The sequence below is a fragment of the Dichotomopilus funicola genome (genome assembly GCF_033296635.1).
Source record: "Dichotomopilus funicola strain CBS 141.50 unplaced genomic scaffold C8A04scaffold_7, whole genome shotgun sequence".
NCBI lineage: Eukaryota > Fungi > Ascomycota > Sordariomycetes > Sordariales > Chaetomiaceae > Dichotomopilus > Dichotomopilus funicola.
The window spans coordinates 48,915-64,035 of record NW_026944028.1 but is presented as its reverse complement, the minus strand read 5'-3'; the positions used below and the strand labels follow the sequence as shown (position 1 = coordinate 64,035).

At 55.1% G+C, this 15,121-nt stretch overlaps 5 protein-coding genes across 5 annotated transcripts; 4 read left to right on the top strand and 1 right to left on the bottom strand.

Moving 5' to 3' along the window:
* Window positions 1-449: 449 nt before the first annotated feature.
* C8A04DRAFT_25471 (oxidative stress survival, Svf1-like protein) lies at window positions 450-1,842 on the top strand (the record flags this gene model as incomplete). The annotated part of the gene is made up of 4 exons (XM_062779570.1): window positions 450-472; window positions 595-810; window positions 887-1,688; window positions 1,738-1,842. The coding sequence occupies 4 exons, from the start codon at window positions 450-452 to the stop codon at window positions 1,840-1,842; spliced, it is 1,146 nt and encodes a 381-aa protein (XP_062639926.1).
* A 588-nt stretch (window positions 1,843-2,430) lies between these two features.
* On the top strand, window positions 2,431-3,333 carry C8A04DRAFT_25470 (histone-fold-containing protein; the record flags this gene model as incomplete). Its single annotated transcript, XM_062779569.1, has 5 exons — window positions 2,431-2,528; window positions 2,609-2,656; window positions 2,940-3,027; window positions 3,100-3,162; window positions 3,223-3,333. 5 exons carry the CDS (start codon window positions 2,431-2,433, stop codon window positions 3,331-3,333), a joined length of 408 nt encoding a protein of 135 aa, XP_062639925.1.
* Window positions 3,334-3,890: 557 nt separating this feature from the next.
* C8A04DRAFT_34761 (uncharacterized protein) lies at window positions 3,891-5,228 on the bottom strand (the record flags this gene model as incomplete). The annotated part of the gene is made up of 2 exons (XM_062782943.1): window positions 3,891-4,870; window positions 5,117-5,228. The coding sequence occupies 2 exons, from the start codon at window positions 5,226-5,228 to the stop codon at window positions 3,891-3,893; spliced, it is 1,092 nt and encodes a 363-aa protein (XP_062639924.1).
* Window positions 5,229-7,782: 2,554 nt separating this feature from the next.
* On the top strand, window positions 7,783-9,024 carry C8A04DRAFT_9601 (alternative oxidase-domain-containing protein; the record flags this gene model as incomplete). The annotated part of the gene is made up of 3 exons (XM_062785544.1): window positions 7,783-8,168; window positions 8,235-8,340; window positions 8,404-9,024. 3 exons carry the CDS (start codon window positions 7,783-7,785, stop codon window positions 9,022-9,024), a joined length of 1,113 nt encoding a protein of 370 aa, XP_062639923.1.
* Window positions 9,025-11,475: 2,451 nt separating this feature from the next.
* On the top strand, window positions 11,476-13,854 carry C8A04DRAFT_34759 (uncharacterized protein; the record flags this gene model as incomplete). Its single annotated transcript, XM_062782942.1, has 3 exons — window positions 11,476-11,619; window positions 11,719-12,724; window positions 12,815-13,854. The coding sequence occupies 3 exons, from the start codon at window positions 11,476-11,478 to the stop codon at window positions 13,852-13,854; spliced, it is 2,190 nt and encodes a 729-aa protein (XP_062639922.1).
* Between the last annotated feature and the right edge of the window lie 1,267 nt (window positions 13,855-15,121).

The window sequence follows — 15,121 nt, the reverse complement described above, 5'->3', positions numbered from 1 at the left end:
CTATGGCCGTCGGAGAATCGATCGTGGGAATTGGTGTTGTCAAGGGCGGGATCCGTCTCGCGGGGTCGTGTTTGGGATCGCAGCCGTCTTCAACGGGGTGGTCAAAAAATTTGGAGCTTCCGGCGAATCGTGCACTAGCCACACTTTGCTCAATCCAAAAGGCGGGATCCACTTGAAGTTCAGCCACAACGCTCGAATGCTCGAGGAATCCCTGCACAAGTGCCAGTGACGTCCGGGTTGTGCCGCACTGGAGGCGACCGGGGGCGTTAGCGTAAAGCTCCTCTCGGGCAGCGTTTTAGTCGAGGGGTCCCTCGACAGCGGTGAATAGTCCCAAATCCAAACAACACCCGAATTTTGGTGCAAGATTCTTACGTTCTGCCTTCCACCCTTTTCTCTCCTCCACTCTACCGGATCTCAAAGTCGCGCCTCGAGGAAAACAGCCGACCAACATGTTTAAGTGGGCGCAGCAGCAGTAAGAAACCCCCCTGGTCCAACTTAACACCCCAGTTCCTCCCCCATTCTGGGCAGTTTTCCATAACTTGATGCCCCGCCTTTTGTGTTCGTCGGCTTACACAATTCACCCAACCCGAACAGGCTCGCCAATGTCGCTGGCACACAAGAGCCGATCTACGGCCCCGAGGCCATCAAGTCGGTCGCCGTTGAAGCTGAGACTACACCCTACACCGAGCTTACTCGGGACGACCTAAAATGGGAGGTTATGGAGTCAACCTCGGTTGAGACTCAGACCTTCTACTTCATAGCCGACAACGGGAAGTTGGCGTTTGCCCAGGTCATCTATAGTAACGTGGCGTAGGTCTCTCGCGCCCCGTTATAGCCTCCACTCTTGTTGTATGTGTGTAACCCCTGGCTAACCGGCCTACTTTAGCGGCATCCGAACCACCGCCCAGTTCAACCTCAAGATCTTCAGCCTCGACGGCACAACGCCTCACCTATGGTCCTCGACGCCCCTGAGCAACCCCGACTTTACAGAGGACAAGACCGGCTTTTACGCTGACGATTGCGCCATTGAGCTGTCTGAGGATGGCACCACATTGACAATCAAGTCCATGGCCGACCAGCAAGCGATCACCAACCTCACCGTCAAGCGGGTAGCGCCGGGATTTAAAGCAGGCAAGACCGGTAACACTCTTTTTGGTACCGACCTAGCCAACCCATGGGGCACCATGCGCCACGTCTTCTGGCCGAGGTGCACAGCTGAGGGAACGGTCATGACTAAGGACGGCCCCATCGACTTGAAGGGCAAGGCTCTCTTCGCCCACGCGCTGCAAGGCATGAAGCCGCACCACGCGGCGGCCAAGTGGAATTTCTGCAACTTCCAGGGCCCAACTCACTCAGCCATCCTCATGCAGTTCACCACGCCACCGTCGTACGGCTCTACCGTGGTAAACGTGGGCGTCATCGCCAAGGACGGAGAGATCATCGTCGGTGGCTGCAAAAGCAACGCGACACACCTTGAAACCAAGAGCGACGGCGAAAATGACTGGCCCGAACCGACGACGGTCAAGTATACATGGACCGGCGAGACTAAGGACAAGAAGCCGGTGGACGCTTTCATCGAAGGCAACTTGGAGGATAGGCTTGACAGGATAGACGTTATGGCCGAGGTTCCCGGTTTCGTCAAGAAGATCGTAGCAGGTGCCTCGGGCACGAAGCCATACATCTACCAGGTCCGTTTTCCCTTTCTGCTTGCTCCAGCAAATGAACTAACAAACCCAGTATGCGCCGCAAAAGTCGAAAATATCATTGAAACTTAAGATTGGCGACGAGGAAGTTACGGAAGAGGGCTTCCTTTTCAGCGAAGCGACGTTCATCTCCGAATAGATGGCTCTTGTGTAGGGCAGCAAGGGCTTTGTTTGGGTACACTATCTCGAGACACGGTTATTTCTCAGGATTGGCGTTGTGGAGAATTACAATGCGATACTAGACACTCGCTATATACTTTAATACACGGTGCATTCGAGCTACTTTCTAAACCATGTAATGACTGTAAATACCTATGGTTGTTTACGAACAACAGCGAGGCCTTGGAGGAGGCGACGCTGGCTTGGCTGGGTCTTTTCCGGCGCCAACCAGTGCGGCGTTTGAAAGCAATAAACCATGATAATTACCACGGCTAAGATCTCTACTTCGGCTGCTGTCCTCAACTATGCATAGATCCCAAGGTCGACAACATATTACTACGTAGAAGGCACGCGACTTCATCTGAGGCCAACAAGCCCCACATATTTTCTCCCCGGTAGCCTCTTGCTTCCTACCTTCTTTCAAGTCGAGGCTGCCAAGGTTATCACACTCCGACGACAACTAATTTCGTCCGTAAAGTTGGATGTAGCCGAATGAGGCGTTGAACAACTGCTTTGTTCAGCCGTCGCCTGTCGTACGCTAACCACACGAATCGGCTACCAATCAACCATGCCACCGACGATTCCCCAGCGCGGGGGGCCGAGCGCGTTGAAGCGCATCGGCATTGCGGGCAAAACTGTGGGAAAGACGGGCGCAAAGCGCCACAGGTGAGCAAGACGCTGATCCCTTAGATCCAAGCCGGTTTTGTTTCAGGAGCATTTTTTAATATTTTCCTCGCGTTCCACAGAAAGATCATCAAAGACTGTATTCGTGGTATCACGAAGCCCGCCATTCGGTATGTAAAGCTCGGCAGTGGGTCTGTTAAGTTGGCCAAACTGCTGCAATTGCAACTCATTGTTTACGCTCCTAAGGCGGTCACGATATGCCCGGATCCAGGCAGATGAGGGTGGTCTGAGCTGTCGTCGTCTGGATCGTCTTCTCTAGTTTCACATTCATCTTCTTGTCGATTCTCCGAGTGCCTAATGAATAGTGGTTTTCCCGCCCCAAACGCTTTCTGCCTCACTCCCATTCCCACTGCCCAGCCCTTTCACAGACAGCACCCGCTAACAAAAATGCAGGCGTCTCGCCCGCCGTGGCGGTGTCAAGCGTATCTCTGGTGGCATTTACGACGAGGCGCGTTACGCGCTAAAGACCTACCTATCAATGGTATGTACATAAGAACTAATCCTGCCTAACTCTGTCCAGTCCTTTCTTCCCCCGATTAACACGAGCCGTTAGATCATCCGGGATGTCGTCGCTTATACGGAGTATCGTGGTGCGAAAACGGTGACCACAAACGATGTGAGTTTTGTCTCGGGGGAAGATTCGTTCCATAGCGTGCGCTAACGGGTGATACCACAGGTGATCTTCGCTCTGCGCCGCATTGGTCGACCCATCTACGGTTTCGACCCGGAGACGTACCAGGTCCCCAAGAAGAAGGCGGAACTCCAGCTAGATGATGCTGACGTCTAGTTGATGACCCGTTTTCCTTTGTCGCTGTTTTACTCGAGCCCGAGGTATCGGCTTCCACTGTCGTCCCTGTCGGTCACCGATGGTTGAAGCCTGGGTTGTAGCCTAAAGATACTGGGATTGGGCTAACTGTTTTCATTCCTGGCGGTACGAGAAGGACTGGTTGCATGGGCATAAATTTCAGGCGTTCGGGGACTCGGGGTAGGAATCGAGGGAGCAGGCTGGGTTATTTGTAACGGGGTGAGCCTAGATTTTCGACTAGGTGTTCCAAGTACAAAAGGATTAAGTGAAAACTGAAGGTCAAGCCGAGAAATTGTTGAGCGAGTGTCTAAGTGGTATCTTTTGGTATCATTTAAGGGAAGACAATCCGGAAATTCAACACCAAATCCAACGCCTGGTAAGACGGATCTCACCAACCAACACACGACATAAAGAAAGAAGGGAATAAACAAAACCGGGACGCCGGTCGGTATCTTGCCCGGGCCAAAATTCCAACATATACCCTGACCCTCCATAGCCTGGCCCCCCTCCTTAGATAGTAAATCCCGTATCGCCAAACACTACCGCCTCTTTCCATCCCAAGTCCCCAAAATCTTCTCCAGCGCCTTAGCCGCCCTCATCTCCCCCCTCCGGAACGGCTTATTGAAAAATTCCGGCAATACCATCGCACTATTCGCATGCTCCTGCGCAAACCCGACCGGGGCGTCCCGTCCACAACGCTCGCGGGTAATCCGTACCGCTTCCCGCAGCATGTCACCCCCAAGCCCGCGGCCGCGGTACCGCATGCGGACGGTCCAGGCTCGGATGAAGCCAGTGCCGCCGTTCTTTTTAAGCTTGAGGCTGTTTTGGCGGGAGTGTTGTTGGGATTTGCGGCGGCTGTGCGACCCGTTGTTGGTACCATTGCTATTGGCGTTGGATGTGGATGTTGTGGTGCCGTCAGAGGAGGAAGGGCGCTGTTGACGCTCGAATCGAAGGACCAGGGCGCCAATAACTTCACCCCCGTAGCGCGAGCCGATGACGAGATCCTCTTCATCGAGACCGTCGGGGCCGGTGGTGAGAAAGTCCCAGGAGATGGCCTCGGCGGCACGGATGTAGCCCGAGGTGACGAAGCGGATGGCCATGAGGTAGGTCATGATGGCACCGCTTCCCAGCATGAGCGTGGTGCCAAGATCGTGCTGCGTGTTTTGAGACCAGGCACAACGATAGATGACCGCAAGCACGGCGAGAAGCGCAGCGAGAGGAAGAGGGTGGAGGACGAGGTGCAGAGCGGCCCGCTGGCGTTGTTGGGCGATGCTGTCGGCGACCAGTTTTAGGGCGGCCGCCTTGTCCTCGCGGGAGGTCAAGACCTCAAGGGAGAGCGGCGGGAGATCATCATCGTCGGGAATATCCTGGGGCTTGGTGCCATTACTTGCGAGGGGCGAAGAATGTGAGACCGGCGGCAGTGTCTGTGATGCGGAGGGCCCCAAGGTAGGCGTTGACACGTTCGAGGGCATGCTCGAGTCGAGGAGCACCAGGTTGGCGCGAAGGAATGTGAGAAATGCTAAGCCGGCACGCGTCAATGGAAGCTCCTCAAGTTAAGCTATTGCAATGTAACTCGACGTCGCAGTGGGGGTCTTGTAGTAAATTGCCCCGCAACCCGATTCTTGTTGAAGTTCTGCTTGAAGGTTGCAGCAAAGACGCAAGCGAGGACGAACGTCGTAGAGCATAATTCTTCTGGAGAACTTAAAGGGTGCAGAGGTAAAAAAAAGAGAGCAATAATCGACAAAAAGAAATCTTCAAAACATACCCGCACTGGTTTTCAGACCAGGAACTGCATTGATCCTGTCAACCAGGGTATTGGGTTGACAGGCGCTCAGGTTGAGCTCGGTGATGGAGCCCACGTGCCGAGAGCCCGCCATGGTACAGGCCCGGCTTAGGATCGGAAATAACGTTAAATCTAGACCGTTTTGCAAGTGTAACGAAGCGAAATGCGGAAGAACTATCCGTAGCCGCAGTTCATTAAATTCAGGGTGCAGAACCGCCGCCGTGGGGTTGGCGTTTCCTTTTAAACATTCCCAGTTGACAATGGAAGGGTATCGGGGATCTCGATGGCCCTGGAGAGGGGTTGGCGGGTTGAAGAAGGGTTAAAGGGAATGATAGGCGTTTTGCAGCCCCGGGGAAGCACGAAACGCAACAGGTGCCCGCTGCAGCAAAGAAGTGGAGATAGCGGCAGACTTTCTAAGGTTTTTCTTGGCTGCAAAAACCGGGGCACCTGGAAGCTGAGACCGAAGAGGATGAAGCCCTTGGATATGTGGATGATAAGCACACAGACTGGACGACCGCGAGGATGACGACAACGCCGTCTGTGATGCCGCATGCCAGGAGCGGCTGCAGCCCCCAATAGATAGCGGCCGCTGCAGATCCTATATACCTTAACCAGCTACAAATGCAATGCATCTTCCGAACCTATGTGCCTACCTAACCCCCGCGCTCGGACAACCTTTATCGAGCTGCGGGGTTCCGTTGTCGAACGCCGCATGTTGAATGACGGTATTTTGGTGCACCAAGGGAGCGAAGGGAGCGATTGACCATGGGCTCGGTCAGACCCCTTGGTTTGGTTTGGTCTGGTGAGGCCAATGGTCGAGAGCCTCTGTGCGGCCCCCATCGCCAACCACTCAACCGCCGCCAACCATCGCCAACCAACCACACCCCTCACCCCACCATCGTCGCAACCGCCCCTCACCCTGAAACGGCCCAAACCAGCCCAGTGGATTTTTGTTACTCGCTCGTCTGCACACGACCGCAACACCGAGACACACCTGAGTCCGAGCAGACAAAGTCCCGCGGTCTTCAAGCCAATGACAACTGACGACAGGACTGTGTACATACACACACCATGTTCCGCCGCGTCGAGAGAAAGGTCGTTCAAACAGAATGGGAAAGCGCTGCGATGCAAGTATCTTAAGCCGCCAAGGCATGCGCCGTTCTCTGACGAGAGTTGCGCCTTTTGGCACACCGGGGATCGCGAATGGTTCAACCGTGCACAGAAATGGCTGGGTGCATAATATTATCCAGCGGGGGCCGCACTCTGGATGTAGTGTAAGAGGGCACAGGGGGTGGAGGAAGGCAGTGGGCGGTACAGTGAAAGGAAGAAAATATGTAGATCCCAGGAGTCTTGTTTCGAGCAACTCTCGATATGCCTGCCCGGTTCAGACTGCCGCAAGTCGACGCCGAATGGATGTGCGGACCCGTCAATGAGGAAACAATGCGGGCCATGTCACCTCACCGTCCTAAGCTCGCCCGGAAATTCCAACCAAGATGGTCAAACATACACAAATGCAAGGCGCTGCCGTCGACGAATACTCTGGTCTCAAATATGTTCGCTGGGCGTCGGGTGTCAAATCGTCGTTGCGATGTTGCTCTGCGTTGCATCCGTTAGCATGGGGGTTAGTTCGTCTGCAAAATTCTGAGCGGATCCCCAATTCAGACAAAACCGCTTTACGAGGGAATCTCCGTGCTTGAATGGCAACGGGATGGTGCAGTCGAAGGATAGATAGTGTAGAGGTTCGTCACCAGACTCTGTGTTGATCGACTGTACATGCAGGTGGCGAAGGTCGAGCAAGAATGATTGTGGTGAGTGGACTTGTGGGATATTGGGAAGACCCTATGCGTGCAATGGAAACGAAAGATTTGCCAAGAAGAAATCGGGCAGCTGGGCGAAGATACTCGGTCACACGACAGAAACCCGGCGGAGAGAAACAAAAATGGCAAAGTTTGAGGCTCCGGTGACCAACAAAAGTCAAAATCTCGCAGAGGACGACCGGAAATACTTCGTAACAAGGCTGTTAATGCTCGCGGAACAATACGGAGCAGACAGTGAGTGAGGTGGGCGTTAACAAACGGCCAGCGCCTCCATTCGGACCCGTATCGTCCCGAGCTCCGAGCTCCCAAACCCAGTGGACCCAACAGCAAGCCCAGGCGGGCTCCAGCATCAACAAAAAGTCAAAAACTGACACGAACCAGATCCCCGAACTCCACCTATCCGGCGCCCCGGGCCCAGGAAGCCCCGGCCGATGAGAATACATGTATTTCGCAGCCCCTGAATGGGCAAGTTAAGCCAACATTCTGCGGCGATGCCCGGAGAACGGATCGAGGAATTCGTGGGGACGGTTGACAACCCGCGTTTGTTCCGTCATGGACCGGACGAACTCGGCCTGAGGTCCTTGGTAGCCCCCGACCTTTCCCTGTTCTGGCTGTATCATGTTGGTTGCTGAGTCAATGTGGCTCAGTTCTGGGTCCAACGACCACCGAGTATAAAACAAGTGATTGATCATGTTTACCGCGGGCGTTTGTTTCTTTGTTCGTCTCTATGTTCCCTAGACACCACAGTTCAATCTAAGATCAAACTCACCATATCTACTTCAACCATCACGACGATAACAAGAAGAAGTCTGACTGTCCGACACACCCCCAATGATCACTATCGAAGCTAGCAAGAAAGTCTGTTCGCCGCGACAGGCGGCCCAGCTCAGCCGCGGGTTGACCCCGTTTCTATACCAAGCCCATCACGCTGTTGGACTTGGGTATCCGGCCACCATCCGAGTTGCTGCTGCCGTTCATCAGTCTCAATGTGCTCAATCTCTCACTCCTTGTTCTGGCAAACGGAGCTTCTCTACGACAGGTAGCAACCAACTGCGAGATGTTTTCCCGATCAAGGACACGCCCTACATCCGGCAAACACCGCCAGCTTGGGAACATCCCGGTTACACCGAGGAGGAGATGCGCGCCGTCGTCCCAGGGCATCGCAAGCCTGAGACGGTTGGCGATTGGGTAGCGTGGAAGCTTGTCCGCCTGGCCAGGTACGGATCCAGTCTTTTGGCTCATACTGTCTCGAAAATGTGAATCAACACTGACGACGATTATAGGTGGGCTACCGACCTTGCCACTGGCATCGGGCGAGACCAGCAGGTAGACATGAAGAATCCCACAACGGCTCTGGTGGCTGAGAAACCCTTGACCGAAGCCCAATGGGTACGAGACCTTATGCGATCTATCTTATAACCCCTTGTCAACAGAGACTGACCTATTTTCCAGCTCGTTCGAGTCATCTTCCTTGAGTCTATCGCCGGCGTCCCCGGTATGGTCGGCGGCATGCTCCGCCACCTTCACTCTCTCCGGCGCATGAAGCGCGACAACGGCTGGATCGAGACCTTGCTGGAAGAGTCCTACAACGAGCGCATGCACCTCCTCACCTTTATGAAAGTCGGCGCTCCCGGCTGGTTCATGAAGACCATGATTCTGGGCGCGCAGGGCGTTTTCTTCAACGCCATGTTCCTCAGCTACCTGGTCTCACCCAAAATCACCCACCGCTTCGTCGGCTATCTTGAAGAAGAAGCCGTCCACACGTACACGCGCATGTTGCACGAGATTGAACGCGGGGACCTACCGAAGTGGTCGGACCCCAAATTTGAGGTGCCCGAGATCGCAGTGTCGTACTGGCGGATGCCAGAGGGGAAGAGGACCATGAAGGACTTGATCCTTTATATCCGGGCGGATGAGGCTGTCCATCGCGGTGTCAACCACACGCTCAGCAACCTCAAGCAGAAGGAGGATCCTAACCCATTCGTGTCGGAGTACCGTGTTGGTGAGGAAAAGCGTAAGCCGCAAGCTGGGTTGAAGCCAACGGGGTACGAGCGGAACGACGTTATCGGTTGAGGAGTGTTAGCCTCTAAAGGTTTTTTTTTCTCTTGGGTCATCAAAAAAGGCACGGAACTATGGTTGTTAGATCGCGTTTACGCCCCACGAAGGGGGGCTTTTTTTGGGCGTTATTTGTTTTGGGCGTTAGATGAGGGTATTTTGGACACACGATACCCACTCCACTCTAGGTAAATTAGATTTGGGATAAAAGGTCAAGCATGAGCCGCATGAGGCTCGGTGGAAATACAAAGTTTTTGTCAGTCCCTCTTCAGTCCCCAGGTCCGGACTTGGCTTGGATGAACTCAGTGATGGGCCTATTCGATCGCACCAAGGATTCCGAGTACCGATACTTCTTGAAGCCGTCCAGTCATCCCATCCATGGAACGTATAAGGATGAGCAATTCGTTATTCACTTAACTGTCACGGTTTTCTCCCTTCCCCTTCACCTTTTTTTGTTATTGCTTGTGACATCACACCAAACTAGCCGGGCTGCTGTGTAGTGTACAGCCACTAGGCAGTCATTTAAACGGTCCAATACAATGAATGCGCCCGTCTCCGAAATAAACTTTACCTAAACCCCCCACAAATAGAAGGTTTTAACACCACAACACCGTTCCCGTGTAGGGCTGCAGGTCCCAGATCCCACAGCTGCTGCGGTCTGGGCTGGACCACATCTGTTGGTTGGGCATCATGCGGGTAAATCCCGAGGGGGGCGAACCCAGGAGGTAGGCATGAGTAGGGTATTTGTTGCACAAAGATGAATCGACAAATCCTTTTGCTGACCTTTGTTCGCCTCTCGCATCAAGGAACAGGAAAGACACGAGCCGAAGGATTCCTCTCGGATCCCTGCGAAGGGTCGATCGGGTTGATCGTTCGGGATTCCTATGGATACACTAACAATGGTTTGTGGGAAGACGAATCAAGCGGATGAGGAAGGCACAGGAAGTGGCGGACGGAAGCCGGGCGCTCCATGTCCAGGACTCCGGATCCGGCCAGAACCACTGGTAGTGGTGAGGTGGGAGAGGGCATCTTTGTCAGTACATACGTCTCACTCGTCTTTATGCCATGTTTGTTACCATGGGCAGAGGCGTGAATGTTAAATCAAGCTATTGTGTTTGTTGCGTCTCAACTTGGCCCGTTTCGGTACTCGCAGCCTGACAGTGGGAACCAGTTCAGTTACATGTATGTCCACATACCTACCTGCCTAATTAGATACCATAGTGTACAATAATCATCACACATATGGCATACCATCCAATCTCAAGATGTCCAGCTCATTCGAGGCGGGAAATCGTAGAGCTCATGAATACCGTGTCGAATGAACCAACCACATACACAGAAGGATGACGTTCTGCGCAAAGCCCTCATGCGTTGGCGAGTGCGGTGTGAGACACACGGTGCTCACAGGGTGCTTCAACATAGCAGCCGAACCCTGTCTTAGCACTGGGTTGGCCTGGGGGTTTTTGGCCCCTGATTGCCTTTGTCAAAGCAAGGCCGCAGCTTGGGGGCTTCCATGCTAAGTTGCCAAATTTAGACGGTAGGCCAGTTACGACGTTGGCGAGCGTGTACACTAGTCACGGAAACCGAGCGGTGGGAGATCGAAATTGGCCGAGTGGTTGAACTCGGTCCCCTCGAGGAATCGAGAGCAAAAAAGCAGTGCACAAGGGAGACATCGAGTTTGCGACTTGGGTTCTTTGCGTGCAATTGTGGGCTCAGAGGGGTGGATGGCTTTCCGTTTGGGGAAACTGCTGACCATTTCGGGACCAGGGGGTTTTTCGGCACACAATTCGCTGCCGCGGGGCGATGGCCCCACTTGTGGCTCACCCGCAGCCCGCACCCCGGCTTGGCAGCCCCTCCATGCTCGGGCGTCTCCCACCCATCCTCATTTGGCAAAGAGGAGAGAGAGGCGCTCGGCGGCTACGAGCGAGAAAAGGAAGAGAAGAACAGAGAGCGAGCGGGCTGGAGGTGCAAACCATCATCCAACAGCTTTCCGTTCCCCTCTCCACAGCCGCGCCCGTTTTCACCACCAGCTGGCCGACCGGACGCAACCTCGAACATACTTTTTGTCCTTTTTTTACCCCAGGAAGTAATTAACAGGAACCGTTGCAACAAACTTGCCAGCAAACGGCTGCACATTCCTGCGACTCTGCAGCAAGCGGGACTTCCAGACTGGCCCCAAGCGCGCTTCGGACGTCGTTCGTCGCAGCTCACTGAGCACAGCCCCGCGGCACTGCCACTGCCCCCCCAGAAGGCTGATCGCAAACCCGCGGCCCGCAACCCACCACGCGCCAGTCTGCCTCGTTCTGCTTCTAAACACAGCAACAACGACGACTCGTACCTACGTACCTGTCGCAAGCCACGCCACGCTCCCGCTCCGCTATCCGACCCCGACCGCGCGGTCTGGCATCGACCGACCTACCACGGGAGACCACACACACACCGCAGACACACAAAGCAACGAACCCGCAGATGGACCAACAGCATTCCCAAGTCCGCGGGCGCTCGCCCTCGGCCGCGTCGAATGGCGGGGGTATAAGGAATGCCCCCTCGCCGTCGCCCGTCCGATTTCCCAACCCGAACGAACCCGGATCCTCCTCATCTATCGGTCTCGGTGTCGGTCTCGTCGACCCAGCCCTCCAACAGTTCTCCGTGACCCAGTCTGGCTTCCCGGCCTTTGATACCAACACCAGTAATTTCCTCACCAACCAGCAGTCTGCCCCGCAGCCCTTCTCACAACCCGACTTGTCGGACCCCACCAACGTGCCCGCCTTTGATCTGCCTCAGGACTTCGACGCCACGAGCCCGGGCAGCTTCACGTCGCAGTCGCAATCCCAATCGCAGACGCAGTCCCAATCGCAGCAGCAGCAGCAGCAGCTTTCTCCGGGTTTTGGAGACGGCGACTTCACCATCTTCCCGCCGACCTCGGGCGAGCCCCAATTCAACACCCCCCTATTTGCCAGCGACGGCCAGCAGCAGCAACAGCAGCTGTCCGTCCATGAGCCCACCATGATGGCTCAAGCGAACCACACAACCACCCCTCCCCACCTCCTCAACCCGGATGCGCAGCAGCCCGGTTCTGCGAACCACTCGCCCCGCTTCAACCAGCACCAGTTCTCCTCACCCCCGGGGCGACACTCCAGGAATGTGTCCCTCGGCCCAGAGGCGGCCCTGCTCCCAGGACAGCTGGATTGGACTCAGGCGGGGCCGCAGTTCCAGGGCCATAGACGGACGGCTTCCGAGTACTCGGACGTCTCGTCTGCCGCGCCGTCCCCCAACCTCGCTAGCGCCGACTCCTTTGACAATTTCGACAGCCACTCGCCCATGCAGCGGCCACAGGACGCTGGACTATACCACGAGCTCCATGGAATCGGGAGCTTCAGCATCTCCGATACGGGGGCGCACAGCCCAAACCATGGGCCCGCTAGGAGCCCATCCCATAGTCCGGCGATCTCTCCGCGTATTCTACCCCAGCAGCTCCCTGATATGAATCAGCAAAACAGCTTCCTGCTGCCAAATCAAAATAACGGGTATGCTCCGTCACCGTACCTGCAAGCACCCGGGGAAGCGTTCCCAACGCTCCAGCAGGACGCCCCAGAGGTTCAGTCCGGCATGCCGGCCCCGCCATCTATCAACATCGACTTTGCGCCGACGGCGATACGGAGCGGGTTCGAGGATCAAAAGAGCCTCGATGTCGATTCACTAACCCCGCCGGAGCGAGGTATGTAACAACGCTGTATTTCCCAACTTCAGGACCAGCCCTGGTCTAAGAGGTTCGATCAACGACACTAATCAAATCTCCGTTTTGCAGGACGTCAAAGAGCACAACGGCCCCGTGCTGTCACCGACCCTTACAACAACAGTGGGGCTCTCCTCAATGTCCAACGCAGCGTGTCGGCGTCGGGCGGCCTGTCCCCAGACGCCGCAGCGGGTGCCCGGCTCGAGGCTTCCCGCTCCCTTTCTCCGCTTGACCGTGCCGGTAGCACGGCAGCGAGTCGACGGCGGCAGTCCACCTCGTCCGTCCCGAACAACGTCATGGCGCTCCGCCTCGCCGACCCGGAATACACCGGCGGCGCCCAGGGCGAGAACGGCGCAGGTGGGGCAAAACGGGTGCAAAAGCACCCGGCCACCTTCCAGTGCACCCTGTGTCCCAAGCGGTTCACACGGGCGTACAATCTCCGGTCGCATCTCCGTACCCACACCGACGAGCGCCCCTTTGTTTGCACTGTCTGCGGGAAAGCCTTCGCGCGACAGCACGACCGTAAGCGCCATGAGGGGTTACACTCGGGTGAGAAGAAATTCGTCTGTAAGGGAGACCTCAAGCGCGGTGGGCAGTGGGGCTGCGGCCGGCGCTTTGCTCGCGCCGATGCACTTGGCCGCCACTTCCGCTCTGAGGCCGGCCGCATCTGCATCAAGCCGTTACTCGACGAAGAGATTGCCGAGCGCATGCGCCAATGGGAGGAAGGCCAGCGCCAACAGGCCCAGCAAGCCATGGCTCAGGGCATGGTGATGCAGCATCAGCAGCCGCCGCAGGGCTTGATGATGCCGCCCGGGATGGACCCCAACGCCGGAGGCTACCCGATGGATGCCAGCGGGAATTATGCTTTGCCGCAGGCCCTCTTGGCGCAGTATCCAGCTCTAGCCCAGATGAATTGGTCGGCGCCGGATATGGGTGGCGGTGGCAGCGGTATTGAAGACGAGTTGAGCGGCAGGAGTAGTTTTGATGCCAGCGACTATGATGATGCTGATGATGGCGGCTATGTTAGTGGGCCCGGGACGGGCTTTGGGCCGGGGGGAATGCAAGAAGGGTATGGGGAGATCGGGTATGCCAGTGACTATGGAGGTCGCTAAGCCTTCCTCTCTCCCTCTCGACTGGATGTACTCTGGACACTTTTTTTCCTCTTTTTTTATTTCCTACACGTTCTTGGTTCTCTTGGGGCAAGGCGGCGGCGGGGGTTTTTACATTTCTACCCCCTTTTCATGATTCGAACAGGACATGCTCTATTATACCTTATCCTCCCTTTTGGGTTGACACTTTACGGGCGGGATTGTTGATGATGACATTTATGAACCCTGTTTTGAAACCTTTCGTTCTGATACGATGCACACTGGTTAGAGTGGTTGTATGCTCGGTTTTCTTTTTTTGGCTATTAGTTGGTTTGTGGTCAGACTTACCGGTCTGATGGGCGGCAACACGACTTAAGGCGGTGGCCATCAACAACGGCACCGTAGGCTGTCTTGGGGTTATATTTGTTTGCTTTTTTTTGTAGACCTAAGGGGCGCAGGGTTCATAGAGATATACCAGTATTTACTGCTGCTTGGTTTCGATTATCCATTCTTTGGATTATTGTGTGATTATGTCTGCCCCTGGGGAGTATGCCCATTACATATTCACGCATCTGGGCAATCTAGTGAAAACCTAGCGCTCACCGAGGCTAGCCGAGCTCGACACCTCTGAGAATCCCTAGCTTTCCGCCCCAGTTTTCCTAGTTGTGGTGACACTCACTTGCTAATAAAGATGGTGGTGAGAAGCGCCGAGACATTGGGGAACGGAATTCCGGAGTTGAAAACCAATTCCGGATCGCTGAAAGCGCTGCGGAAACATTATGCGGAAACATTTTGACGTACATGCGTATTTCCAAACGCCCGCGGATTATTATTTTCGTCTTTTGTCGTGGACCAAGACCCCTGTTATTACTAATCGTCCCGTGTGGACGTTGTTCCCTCAGAAGTTCAGAGCAAACGGCGTCTCCTTTTTGAGCCATTTCCGCATTGACGTTTTATTGTATCGGCGTTCGTGGTTACTCGCGGCGATAGATTTTCGGGTGGTTGTTATGTCCGAAAGGCGTCGCGGCTACTCATGAACCCGCCCCAAAGAGTGGGGAAAAGGATCATGAGTATGGCCATGACGATGATCATGACGATATACTAGTGATGGAGAAATGGGAGCCCGCGATCCTGATGGATTATGAGATTTCTAATCACTCCAATATATATAACCCGAGGAATGTCCTCTATCTCTGCTCCTGGCATCGGTACTCCTACTCGTTCAACCTTAGCAGCATCTTTCCAAGTTCAAACATAGCTACACATAGTTATCAACCTCCCCGCACTCACC